Source organism: Pelophylax lessonae, assembly GCF_965119305.1.
Source record: "Pelophylax lessonae genome assembly, chromosome: 2".
In the NCBI taxonomy this organism is placed as follows: Eukaryota; Metazoa; Chordata; class Amphibia; order Anura; family Ranidae; genus Pelophylax; species Pelophylax lessonae.
Genome location: NC_138769.1, coordinates 312221021 through 312235923, shown reverse-complemented (window position 1 = coordinate 312235923; position 14903 = coordinate 312221021). Strand labels below are relative to the sequence as shown.

The 14903-nt window shown below is 39.7% G+C and overlaps 1 protein-coding gene across 2 annotated transcripts in view; it reads right to left on the bottom strand.

The window, feature by feature from the left end:
* MYBPH (myosin binding protein H) overlaps positions 1–14903 on the bottom strand; it is a 105635-nt gene that overhangs the window by 58693 nt on the left and 32039 nt on the right. For both annotated transcript variants that reach the window (XM_082244800.1, XM_082244801.1), the window contains exons 2-3: positions 7850–7984; positions 1998–2165 (exon numbers count right to left, since the gene is read on the bottom strand). In XM_082244800.1, coding sequence (XP_082100926.1) covers positions 1998–2165; positions 7850–7984 — 303 coding nt within the window. The remainder of the gene's footprint in view (positions 1–1997; positions 2166–7849; positions 7985–14903) is intronic.

The window sequence follows — 14903 nt, the reverse complement described above, 5'->3', positions numbered from 1 at the left end:
CACGGAGCGGATGACATTTCTGTCATCCGCTCCGTGTGCCCGCATATCATCCTATCCGTTTGCGGATGATATGCGGACATAATGTAAGTATATGGCACTGCGGATGTCAGCGGATGACACCGCTGACATCCGATTTTCCTTCCTTTCCGTTTTTTACACGGAAGGAAAAATGGGGTTCTGTTCCATTCGTAAAAACGGAACAGAACTGACAGGAGGAAAATCGGGTGTCAGCGGATGGTATTCCGCTGACACCCGCAGTGCCATTCACTTACATTATGTCCGCAAATCATCCGCAAACGGATTGGATGATTTGCGGACACACGGAGCGCCCGTGTGAAAGGACCCAAAAGTTGTAACTATTTGTACACACAGAGTGCAGAATTTTACTGTGTGTTAACTTTCACATTCAACTATGATACATAAGACACATGGGATGCACTGACGTGCTTTCTATCTTTGGAAATGTACACACAAATACATTTTACTAGTGTTAATGAAGTATTCAATGTTAACTCTCCTTACAAGAGGCTACTTTACATGACATGAAAGTACAGTGTTTAATTATTGCAGTGTTTAAAATACTTTTTTGGTGTATTTGGCATTTTTCATGTTTCTTCTTACTTTTTTGTTTTAATATTGTCTTATATATGAAGGCAGAAGGCACTAAAGGCAGAGTAGATCACATAAATACTACATACGTACTCATACAGAAAAAGATGTATTATGTGGTAGTGCAAAATATTAAAGCGTCACCAGATTTATTTATTTTTTTACAAAAGAGTATCCTACAATAAAAGAAGATGAATACTTACCTCTCTAGCAGGGGGTGCCTTTGAACTTGCCTCTGTGGAAGAGCTGCAGCCTCTAAAGCTGGATACACACTACAGTATACAATTTGTATACATTTTTCTTTTATAACTTTCCTTTAGATTTATCAAAACCATATAATATGAGGTCAAACCTAAACACTTTTAAATTGTATGCAATCAGGCAGGCCCTTGCACTACATAATTGAAGGTAAATCTTAAGGAAATTGAACAAAAAAATGTGAATAATTACATAGTTACAAAGTTAGTCAGGTTGAAAAAAGATCCATCTGGCTCAACCAATAAAAAAACAAAAAACAGTAATGAAAACCCAACCATACAATCCCATATACACAATCCTATACCCGCAGTTGATCCAGAGGAAGGCGAAAAACCCTAGCAAAGCATGATCCAATTTGCTAATGTGTATCCAGCTTTTATAAACTTCTGCATATTATACTTCTGAAAGTGTTGGATGGCTTGTCCCCCACTGCACTCTGTGGCTCCTTTTGTTGGCCCCTACATCACCACAGGACACAATGGTTGGTGGATCAAACCACTGCACTCAGTGGGGGACCAGGCATGCAACACACTGAAAATGTGTGAGATGCAAAAGATTCTTCAGCAGCTGTAACTCTCTAAGAGAGTGAAGATTGATGGCAGTGCCAAGGAGTATCAGTTTTTATTGCAGGTTGCTTTTTATAAACATATGACTACCCCTGTATATATTTCATTACAAATGCTCTAAAGAAATTATTTAAAAGAGGAACAGACATTGATATTTACATCATATTGAATTACTTTCCATGTGGGTCTATAAAAGAGAAATTGAAAAGACTATATATATCCTTAAAGCAGGAATTTGTAAACACGATAATAAAGTAAATCAAACCTCACACATTCAATATTTAATGGACTTGCAGTCAATATAATATAATATTGTAAAGTGTAAGAATTCTTCACTTACTTTGACCTAAATGACACGACCAGCCCAGCCAAAGCTTAAATTACTGCTACAGCTATTTGCTAGCACCCACCAGCTTCTTATACCTCCTTGAACCCCAAAAGACCTAATTTTCCACTAGAGTCTCAAAGTCCTTCAAACCCCCACCATTTAATCTCACACCTCTTATTGCACTGATCTCACTGCTTCTGCGATATATGCATAACAAAAATTAAGGAATGCCTTACCGACAATTTCTCGGATCAGAACCGGGTGTTCCAGAGCTGTTGGGGCACTGGATCCAGCTTTGCTGACTGCTGAAACACGAACTAGGATCTTTTCATTTGTAGTCAGATTGATAATCTTGTAATGCGAAGAAATTATGGGTTCCTTGTTCACAGCTATCCAATCTGAACCTAAAGAAACGTATGGTCATTTTTCATTACCTTCTTTTTTACTTGCTAACATTATATATATAAAACAATGCAGACACATTATAGAGAAAGGATACACACAACATCAAAGTATGTAGTCATGCAAAGGCAATAAGAGATGTTAGAAACCAAATCAGTATACAGTTGCATTTAAAAAAATTTGAATATCATCAAAAAAGGTAATTTATTCCAGTAATTAAATTCAAAAAGTGAAAATCATATATATAAAGATTCATTACACACAGAGTGATATATTTCAAGCTTTTCTTTCTTTTAATTCTGATTATTATGGCTTACAGCTAGTGAAAACCAAAAATTCAATATCTTAGAAAAGTAGAATATTATGTAAAACCAATAAAAAAAGGATTTTTATTCCAGAAATGTTGGCTTACTGAAAAGCATGTCTATTTACAATATAGTATGTACTCAATACTTGGCTGGGGCTCCTTTTGCATGAATTACTGCATCAATGCGGCGTGGCATAGAGGCAATCAGCTTGTGGCACTGCTGAGGTGTTATGAAAGCTCAGGTTGCTTTGATAGCGGCTTTCAGCTCGTCTGCATTGTTGGGTCTTGTTTCTCTCATTTTCCTCTTGACAATACCCCACAGATTCTCTATGGGGTTCAGGTCAGGCAAGTTTGCTGGTCAAGCACAGCGATACCATGATCACTAAACCAGGTATTGGTACTTTTGGCAGTGTGGGCAGGTGCCAAGTCCTGCTGGAAAATAAGATCAGCATCTCCATAAAGCTGATCAGCAGAGAGAAGCATAAAGTGCTCTAGAATTACCTGGTAGAGGACTGCGCTGACTTTGGACTTGATAAAACAAAGTGAACCAACACCAGCAGATGACATGGCTCCTCAAATCTTCACTGACTGTGGAAACTTCACACATGACCTCATGGAACTTGGATTCTGTACCTCTCCACTCTTCCTCTAAACTCTGGGACCTTGATTTCCAAATGAAATGCAAAATGTACTTTCATCCGAAAAGAGAACGTTGGACCACAGAGCAACAGTCCAGTCCTTTTTCTCCTTAGCCTAAGTAAGACGCTACTGATGTCTCTGGTTCAAGAGTGGTTTGACACAAGGAATGAGACAGTTGTAGTCCATGTCCTGGATACGTCTGTGTGTGGTGGATCTTGAAGTACTGACACCAGCCGTGGTCCACTCCTTGTGAATCTCCCCAAAATTCTTGAATGGTCTTTGCTTCGCAATCCTCTCAAGGCTGCGCTTATCCCTGTTGCTTGTGCATCTTTAATTCTACCACACTCTTTCCTTCCACTCAACTGTCCATTAATATGCTTGGATACAGCACTCTGTGAACAACCAGCTTCTTTAGCAATGACCCTTTGTGATCTTACTCACCTTGTGGTGAGTGTCAAAGACAGTTTTCTGGACAACTGTCAAGTCAGCAGTCGTCCCCATGATTGTGTAACCTACTGAACCTGACTGAGAGGCCATTTAAAGGCACAGGAAACCTTTACAGGTGTTTTGAGTTAATTAGCTGATTAGAGTGTGACACGAGTCTACAATATTGAACTTTTGCACAGTATTCAAATTCTCTGAGATGCTGAATTTTGCGTTTTCACTAGCTGTAAGCCATAGTCATCAAAATTAAAAGAAAGAAATGCTTTAAATATATCAGTATGTGTGTAATGAATCTATATAATATATGACTTTTTAAATTAAATTACTGAAATAAATTACCTTTTGATGATATTAAAATTTTTTGAGATGCACCTGTATTTTGCGGATAAAAAGACAGTATTATTAAGAGACTATATTGTCTTAGATTATTATGTTGTATTTGAACAACCGCTGTCCTCAATAAAAATGAATGTAAAAGATAACAGGATAAATTGAAGAATATATAGGTAAGACAAAATAAACTTATTTTATTATAAATATAAAAATGGTGTGTATTACTAATTACTAAACTGTGTAATTATTGAGGCGACATGTGAGTCTGATATGTTATTTTTTTTACAGTCTTGCCCCGTTCTACCAATATACCCCCCAATTCTGATGCCAACTCCAATGCCAACCCTATACTATTCCTAGCTCTTTGTTCATCAGCAAAGCATTGTGTTGCTGACATGGTCATCACAATTTTTTTTTCATAAACAAATGCCTAGGGTTAGGATAACTTTAAGGTTGGGGTATCTTTTTTTCTCTTTGTCTAATGAGGGGACATTTGGCATGTTAATAGGTCCAAGATTGTTGAAAGAAGCATTCCCTAACTCCTAGGAGCTATTTATATAATATAAAACCCCTTCTCCCTTAAAAAAACACTATACCCAAACTAATTTAGACTTCCCCAGTTATTTGGCCAAATAACTAATAATAATTCCTTTGGCCAAAATGACAACAAATCACTGATATCTTTAATTTTTTTGCAGGAATTTCAGCAACGTGAAAATTCAAAATTTCACCCATCCCTAGTAGGGAGGATAAAAATTTTAATATAATAAGGTTATTGCTTTCATATTGGTAAAACCAAAGTGGTAATAAATGCTGAATTTTAAAGTTTATAGATATTGTTGACCATTACTTCCATTAGCACAGACAGGTTTTCTAGTATCACAGCTTTAGGTATAATACCATAGACTTCTCACCATATTCCCTTTATAATATTATGCATGAGCAAAATTATAAACACAACACTTTTGTTTTTGCCCCCATTTTTCATGAGCTGAACTCAAAGATCTAATACTTTTTCTATGTACACAAAAGGCCTATTTCTCTCAAATACTGTTCACAAATCTGTCTAAATTTGTGTTAGTGAGCACTTCTCCTTTGCCGAGATGATCCATCCACCTCACAGGTGTGGCATATCAAGATGCTAAATAGACATCAGGATTATTGCACAGGTGTGCCTTAGGCTGGCCACAATAAAAGGCAACTCTAACCACTTGCCGACCGCTCACATGGAGCGTACTGCGGCAAAGTGGCTCGATTCTGTCCAGCGAGGTAGACCTACGTCGCTGGACTCCTCCCCTTGTGGGCGGCATGCGCGCACCGCCGGAGGCTCACTCCCGCTGTATTCAGACACAGCGGGAGTCAGGCCAGGGGAGAAGAGGCGGTGATTACCGCCGCTCTTCCCCGATCGTCGGGGATCGAGTGAGGAAATCCGCCCGCTTGTGTAAACAAAGCAGGCTTATCTCTCCTATGTGACAGGCAGGGTCAGATTACAGGATTCAGCATAGCTGAACCTGCGATCCCTGCCTGTGTCACACAGTCCCCTCCCCCCACACACGTCAGTAAGCACCAGGCATATATTTAACCCCTTGATCACCAATAAAGTTAACCCCTTCCCTGCCAGTGTCATTATTACAGTAACAGTGCATATTTATAGCACTGATTACTGTAGTAATGTCACTGGTCCCCCCAAAGGTGTCAAAAATGTCAGTCAAGGGTCTGATCTGTCCGCCGCAATGTCGCAGTCCCGCAAAAAAAATCGCAGATCGCCGCCATTACTCGTTAAAAAACAAAAGAAAACAATAAAAATGACATAAATGACATAAATCTTTCCCTGCGATAACGTTTGCGCAAACCAATCAAAATACGCTTATTGCAATTTTTTTACCAAACATATGTAGCAGAAAACAAATTGGCCTAAAATGTTAAAACATTTTGATTTTTACATTTTTTTGGGGGGGAATTTCATATAAAAAAATGTGAAAAATATTGTTATTTTTTCAAAATTGTTGCTCTTTTTTTGTTTATGTTTTGTTTAGTGCAAAAAGTAAAAAGCGCACAGGTGATCAAATACCCCCAAAAGAAAGCTCTATTTGTGGGGAAAAAAGGACATCAATTTAATTTGGGTACAGCGTTGCACGACTGCGAAATTGTCCGTTAAAATAACACAGTGCCGAATCGCAAAATATGGCCTGGTCAGGAATGGGGTAAAATCTTCCGGTCTTAAAGCGGTTAAAAATACGCTCATTGAGAATTTTTTTGTCAAAGACATGTAGCTAAATACATTTTGGCCTAAATATATGACAAAAATTTAATATATTGGATATTATTTAACTGTCAAAGTAGAAAAATATAGTTTTTTTTGTTCAAAATTGCAAACAAATGGCATGAGGGTCCCCCAAAAATCCATACCACAACCCTGACTGGTTGGGGGGGTCTGTAGGTGGGGACCCCAGATCCTGCCCCCCCATGTGCATGAGTACTCATTCACCAAAAAATAAAAAAAAAGGAGTGTAAATAAAGACAGGAGCCAGTTTTTGACAAGTCCTTTATTAAAAAAAAAATAATAAATAAATTGTCCCTGATGTAGATCCAGCGTCAATCACAATAAAAGCCAGCTGCCGACCTGAAAAAAAAAAAGAGGTCCAACGCCGGCCTCCTGCCTAGTGACAGCTCCGCTGCGTCCCAATGCTAGATAAACAAAGGGGCAGGGCCATTCGATGATGTCACATGCCTAGCATGCCACAGTCTATGACATCACAAGGGGCAGGGTCACCTGGTTTATTTAGAAGTGGGACACTGCGAGGCTGTCATTCGGCAGAAGCCAGCATTGGGTGCGAACCTCTTCTTTTTTTTTTTTCTGGGTCGTGGCCAGTGTTCATCGTGATTGCCATTGGATCTACAACTAAGGACAATTGTTTTTATTTTTTAAATAAAGGACTGGCTCCTGTGTTTATTTACACTACTCTTTTTTTTTTTTTTTTTTGGTGAAGGGGTAGGTTTTTTTTGTACCCCATACTCATATACAGAGGGAGGGCCAGGATCTTGGAGCCCCTTTGTTAAAGGAGGCTTCCAGATTTTGAGAAGCCCCCCCATCCACAGACCCCAGAACCACCTGCCAGGGTTCTGGAGAAGAGACCCATTTCTCCATCAACATGGGGACAAGGTGCTTTGGGGGGGAACCCCCCTGCCACAAAACACCCCCCATGTTGAGGACATGTGGCATGGTATGGTTCAGGAGGGGGTGGGCGCTCATTCATAAGGGTCAGGTATGGATTTTAAGGGGAACCCCACGCAGTTCTTTTAAAAGATTTTGCCATGGGTTCCTCTTAAAATCCGTACCACACCCAAAGGGCCTAATATAGAATGGGCTGGGGGGGGGGGGGCGTAGGTTATTTATTTTTTCATGCCGGCATTCTTTTGTTTACATTCAGCTGTCAGCGGGTAACCCTGCTGACAGCTGATGACTCATCCGTTTTTAGAGTGTGGCGGCTACCTTCTTCTTAACAGCTAGTTGCTGCTGAATGCCGACACAAAAAAGTGCTAAATGCCGGGAAAAAAACACGCTTTTACTGGTGTTTTTTTCAGCTGCTAGTGTACATGGAGCCTCCCTCACCTGCATAAAAAATCTGCTGCTGTTAGCAGAGGCGCGTTTCCCATAGGTACAGTAGCCCATGCAAATAAATAGGCTGCTGTGCCTGAGCAAACATGGCCATCAGGAAACCAGCATAGTGTGAACCTAGTCTAAATCTTTCTTCCTTCTCAAATATGTTACTTTGTGATGATATGTAACTGAATTTGAATATTAAAATTGTTAACACAGTATTGTATTACTGAAAATGTTTTAGGCAAAATGTTGTTAGTAAGTAGCTTTAAATGAAGGATGCAGGTACTGTTTATTTCAGAATTCAGATATCATATATACAATAATTTCTTATATACATTTAGAAAAGTCTATTATCTTACTTCCGTCTTTTTGGTACTCAAGCAGGTAGCCATCAATGGGGAAGGTTCCTTCCTTCTCAGGAACTTTCCATCTCAAGCCAAGAGAGGTATCGTCAACAGCATCCACTGAAAGATTTTCTGGACTGCTGGGTGGCTCTGAAACAAATAAAGTCATTTTTGTGAACATATAAGCAGGTTTATTTTGACACCCATTAAGCATTTTATGACTATGTGTACATGGACGTAGAACTTACATAGAGAAGAGCATTTATTATAGAAGTCTTTTTAGTGTCAACCATAAATTAATGAATTGCATTATGCAGACAGGTACTGCCAGAAGCTACACACCACACCCCACCCCTCATTATCATTGCAATTTTCTTAATAGTGTCTGTTCATTGTGGGAGATGTATGGGAACAGTTGACAGAGCAGGCCAACCACAACATCCATTTTCTTGGTGACTCAAGCAAATTTTTCCTGAAAGCTTATCGTGACTAACTGCTATATAATCCTTTCAGAATGTTCTTTCTCATTCATGGCCTCTTTCCATATTGACATTCCTGGAGTTTTTTAAATGATGGTCTTACAGGGGGAATCTCTAGTAGGCCCTGTACACACTGTGTATGGCAAGCACAACTGTTTGCTTTTAGTAAAGGGGGCTGCACGTGCTACATCCAAGCCATCTGCTGGCTTTAATGCTGTTTAAGCTTTACTAAGCTCTGTCTTGATCACATCTAGCTGCACAGACTGATAGTCATACATTAACCGCCTTAGCGGTAAACCCGAGCGTGACTCGGGGTAGGAATTTTCTGCTATTAGCGGTATCCCCGAGTCACGCTCGGGGTCAATGGGCAGAGCGTGCAGACAGCGCAGCGGAGCTTCTCTTACCTGATCCTGGCGATCCAGCGATGAGCTCTCATTGCTGTGACCGCCAGCGAGATCTCCGCCGCTCGTCTGTCGGTAGGAGGACTTCCTAGTTCCGTTCCCTGCAGCAGCAATGCTGCATGGGAGCGGAACTAGGGAGGGAAATTCAAAAAAAAAAAAAAAAAAAAACGTTGCACAAAACACATAACACATTTTATATTATATATATGCATATATATATATATATATGCATATATATATATATATATGCATATATATATATGCATATATATATATATATATATATATATATATATATATATGCAAATATATATATATATATATATATATATATATATATATATATATATACATATATATATATGTATATATATATATATATATATATATATATATATATATATATATACCTATATACACACACACACATATATATATATATATATATAAAATTATATTATTGATTCGATTATAATTCATGCGTTATATATATATATATATATATATATATATATATATATATATATATACATATATATATATGTATATATATATATATATATATATATATATATATATATATATATATATATATATATATACCTATATACACACACACACGTATGTATATATATATATATATATATATATATATATATATATCTATATACACACATATATATATAATATATAGCGCATGAATTATAATCTAATCAATAATATAATTTTATTATATATATTATATATTAAATAATAAAATAATATTATTGATTCAATTATAATTCACTTGTTTGTGTTTCAAATTTATCACATCTGGGATGTCTACTAGAGTCTTGTTTTGGTCAGGTTTAAGTCAGTAATTACTAAGAATTGTAGGCCTATAATACATAACGCCAAATTTCCATGAAAAGAATTGTACCGCTTTTGGAACAGAATTCCTGACAGAATCATACCGCCAGGGAGGTTAAGGGACTACATCCCAAATCCATCCAAAGGATTTGTTTCCTGAATTCATGACAACTGCTGTGTTTTAAGCCGAGCTCCACCCGAAAAGAGAAGTTCCACTTTAATGACACTTGTCAGGGGAGCAGGTACCTGGTTTTGACAGGTATCCACTCCCACTTCCTTTTTCTTTATATAAATTTTATAAATTTCCAACAAAGTGCGAACATACAAAAATGTATTTAAAAAAATTGCAATAAGACCGTATCGCCTTACTTCCCTTCCCATTATCCCTCCCTCCACCCCTTTTCCCCTCGTCTCTATAATCCTTTGTTGTGTGTCTTCTCCTACTTCTTCCGTTTACCTACCTCCCCTTTTGCTCCTCTACTCTGCCCAAATTTCTAGATCAGTGGTTCTTAACCTGGGTTCGATCGAACCCCAGGGGTTCGGTGAGTCAGTCTTGAGGGTTCGGCACACCCTCCGCTAGTACCACTTTGCTGTCAAGGACTATTTCTCCAGTTTTGGGCATGTCCTTCCGCTCCCGCTCCGCGCCGTCATCGTGGAAATACATAACATCCAGTGGCGTAGCTTGGGGGGCGCAGAGGGGGCAGGCCGCACCGGGCGCAACATCTGGGGGGTGCGCATCTGCTCCGCAGTGTCATTTCATTCACTCTGTCATGATAGGCTGGTCGCCGCCGCCCGCTGAGTCTGCTTGCACTCGCAGCTCTCTCTGCCCCTGGCTCACTCTCACTGCTGGCTGTGCAGTTTGGCTCCAGCCGAATCCAATCCAGCCGGAGCCGGCATCCCCCACTGTGGAGTGGTGGGGGGGAGACAGGCCAGGCGTGCGGTGCGGAGAGGGACTGTCTGGGGGAGGGACTAACCCGTGCAGCGACCGCCCCCATCCCCCATATAGATCCCCCCTTACAGTAGGCCAGGGTGAGGTGAGGTCCCCCATATAGATCCCCCCCTACAGCAGGCCAGGGTGAGGTTAGGTCACTCTGGGGTCCCCCATATAGATCCCCCCCCCACAGCAGCCAGGGTCTGGACCTCACCTCACCCTGTCCTGCTGTAAGGGGGGAGATCTATATGGGGGACGGGACCTCACCTCACTCTGGCCTGCTGTAAGGGGGGATCTATATGGGGGACCTCACCCTGGCCTGCTGTAAGGGGGATCTATATGGGGGACCAGGTCCCCCATATAGATCCCCCCCTTACAGCAGGCCAGGGTGAGGTGAGGTCCTGTCCCCCATATAGATCTCCCCCCTTACAGCAGGCCAGGGTACGGTGAGGTCCCGTCCCCCATATAGATCCCCCCTTACAGCAGGCCAGGGTGAGGTGACATGAGACCTGATAATGACATGAGAGTGGCACTTGCCAGGATAAAAGCACGCATTTCTGAACTGGTCTCTGAAAGACAACAGCAGAAGTCACACTAATTTGCAGTAAATATTCATTATGTTTTTGTGTGAAAATCATGTTTTAATGGTTTTGTTCTTTGTTCTTAATGGTTTTGTTCATTTTGTGCACCTATGTATAAATATATACCTAAAATAATATATACCTATGTTTTAAATTTGAAAAAATCATTTTATTTTACCAATTAAGAAGGGTTCGGTGAATGCGCATATGAAACTGGTGGGGTTCAGTACCTCCAACAAGGTTAAGAACCACTGTTCTAGATATTTACTAGTCTTTTTAAAATCTACCAATTTTCTCCATTTATTTGAAAAGCTCTCTGTCTGCGCTTCTTCTCTGCAGCCTAAGAACTCAATATTGTATATGTATTCAATTCTTTTGCACCACTCTCTAATAGAAGGGCTTTCCACTTCTAACCATTTTTGTGGGATTGCCTCCTTTGCTGCATTTATTAGATTTGGTACTATAGTACTTTTATAATGCTTTTTTGGTTTATCTGTTTTGTTTAGTAAACACGACCATGGGTCATCAATGATATCCAGTCCTGTAATTGTCCTAATATACTGTTGTACATTTTGCCAGTAGTCATGGATCTTAGGACAGTCCCACCAGATATTATACATTGTGCCCTGCTTATCATAGCCCCTCCAGCACAGTGGAGATTTCTCTGGTTGACATTTTTGTGCTTTTACCGGCATTATATACCATCTCGATAGACATCTATAGTTCATTTCAATGGTATTTACAACGGTCGCAGAATTATTTACAGTTCTCATTATTACATTCACTTCATGTTTTTTAAACGTAATCCTTTTTTCCCATGTTTCTATGAATGGAGGCTTCCTTAGGCTCACCATCTCAGTTAGCATTTTGTATATCTGTTTTATACTATGTTTTATTTTTGTTTGTGGGTTACATCATTTTTCCATTAGATTCAAGACCTTCTCAGATCTAATGGTTTTTGGCAGGGACCCCACAAAGTGTTTTAACTGAAGATATCTCTATTAACCACTTTACCACCGGAGGATTTTGCTGTCTTCCGTCCAGGCCACTTTTTGCGATTCGGCGCTGTGCGACTTCAACTGACAATTGCGCGGTCGTGCGACGCCGTACCCAAACGAAATTTACGTCCTTTTTTTCCCACAAACAGAGCTTTCTTTTGGTGGTATTTGGTCACCTGTGCGATTTTTACTTTTTGCGCTATAAACAAAAAAAGAGCATTTATTTTGAAAAAATAACAATATTTTTAACATTTTTTTATATGAAATTCCCCCCAAAAAAGATGTAAAAAACAATTTTTTAAAAAAATTTTGGCCAATTTGTTTTCTGCTACCTATGTTTGGTAAAAAAAAAATCGCAATAAGCGTATTTTCATTGGTTTGCGCAAAAGTTATTGCGTTTACTAACAAAGGGAAAGATTTCTGTCATTTTTGGTGTTTTTTATTTTAACGCGTAATGGCGGCGAGCTGCGATTTTTTTTGCGGGACTGCGACATTGCAGCGGACAGATCGAACCCTTGACTGACATTTTTGACACTTTTGGGTGTACCAGTGACATTACTACAGTAATCAGTGCTATATATATGCACTGTTACTGTAAAAATGACACTGGCAGGGAAGGGGTTAATTTTATTGGAGAGGGAGGGGTTAATGTATGCCTGGTGCTTACTGACGTGTAGGGGGGGGAGGGGACTGTGTGAGTCATGGACAGATCGGATGTCCAGCTATGCTGAACAGTCCGATCTGTCACTCCCTGTCACTATGGAGATCCGCCAGCTGTGTTTACACACAGCGGGCGGATCTCCAGACCCGATCCCCGACGATCGGGTAAGAGCAGCGGCGATCGCCGCTGCTCCTCCCCTGGCCCGACTCCCGCTGTGAATGAAAACAGCGGGAGCGAGCCTCCGGCGGCGCGCAAGCGCCGCCCAGAAGGGGGAGTGTCTGACGACGTTAATACTACGTCGTCAGACGATAACGAGCCACTCTGCCGCAGTAGTATTACTGTGAGCAGACGCAAAGTGGTTAATTTAGTAACATGTTTTCTCCCTTAGTTTTAAGTTTGTGATAAGACCTTATCTTTCCACCTTGTGTGATGTCTTTTAACTGTGTGTTTTTAATCCAATTTCCAAATTGTTTCTCATACCCAGGTGCAAAATATTTTGTGCCTTCTAGTGATAATAGTTTGGCTTGTCTGTGTATCATGTCCCATGTCTTATATACAACTCTCGTCTTTTCATGTGTGTCTTCATATGTTTCCCTATATTTTGGTGGAATACAGATGTTCTTATTTAACTGTGTTCCACTTAATATGGTTTCAATCCTAACCCATTTTTTCTCTGAGGTTATTTTTGTCCACTCATAAGTAAGATTATGACTGCTGTGTAATATCTTTTGATATCTGTTGCGGCTAATCCCCCCTGTGTTTTATCTTTCCTGAGAGCCATGTACTGTATTCTAGGCTTTTTTCCCTGCCAAATGAACTTTAAAATCAGTGTTTTTTGTTTTAAAGTATATCTGTGGTATAGCTATTGGTAGAATTTGAAGTGTGTATAAGATTTTGGGTAGTATTACAATCTTGACCTTATTTATTCGGCCCAACCAAGAAAGTGGGTTTCTTGATATTTTTTAATATCTGCTTTTATCTCGTTTAGCATTGGTATGTAATTGACGTGGTAAAGGTTTTGTAAAGATGAGGTTAGATTTATCCCAAGGTATTTTCATTTTGATTTTGCCCATATAAATAGAAATTCCCTCTGTAATGTTAGTTCTTCTCTCTTACTTAGCCCGATGTTCCAAATTTCTGACTTTATTGGGTTGATTTTAAAGTTCGATAATTCCCAATATCGCCTTAACTCTTTAATAATGTTAATATTGTAATAAGTGTTATTCTAGGGTTAGTGATGTAAAATAGGACGTCGTCAGCATATACTGCTACCTTATGTTCCTCCTGTCCCACCTTTACTCCTCCTATATCTACATTTTTCCTTATAGTAGCTAATGGTGGCTCCAGCGACAGGACAAACAACAGGGGCAAGAGAGGACACCACTGTCTCTTCCCGTTGCACATTCTGAACGGGTAGAGAAATTTCCATTGATCTTTACCAATCCTGTTGGGTTCCTATACAGTACTACTATCCATTGGATCATCCTCAGGCCTAATCCTAGGTCTTATATTGTTTCTAGCATAAACTCCCAGTCCACCCTGTCAAATGCTTTTTCGGCATCAATTGACAGTAGTAGGTTTGGGGTTTTGAAACCTCTTGCTTTATGTAATAAGAGTAATGTTCTTATCCCATTATCTTTTCCCTCTCTACCTGGTAAAATCATGTCTGATCTGCATGGATCCATTCTGGCATTAAATATTTTAGTCTAGTCGCTAGAAACTTTATAATTTTATATCAGCATTTAACAACACTACAGGCCACCCACTCCCACTTCCACCTGGATTGCCTAGGCAATCCGACCAGAAGTTCTTCTCTCCCCCTTCCTCCCCTCAGTCACCTGGAGCACGTCACATGTCCCAGAAGACTGCGGGACCATTCACAAGGCACAGGTTACCACTCATTAGATGTGGTGGCTGCATTAGTTTTCTTTATTTTTTTCTGCATCGAAAATGCATGAATAGTAGGTTATATGGTTATAAGGCATAGTTCACACTGGTGCTGTCAGTTCCAGTGCCTTCCAGTTCCAGAAAAAAAAAAATAGAACATGCTGCATTTTTTCTGCACTGAACTGTACTGGAACGTGATAAAACTCATCAAAAACACACCAGAATACACCAAAAATGCACCAGAATTCACTTGTGCTTATTTAAGGTAAAGAAGAATAGAGA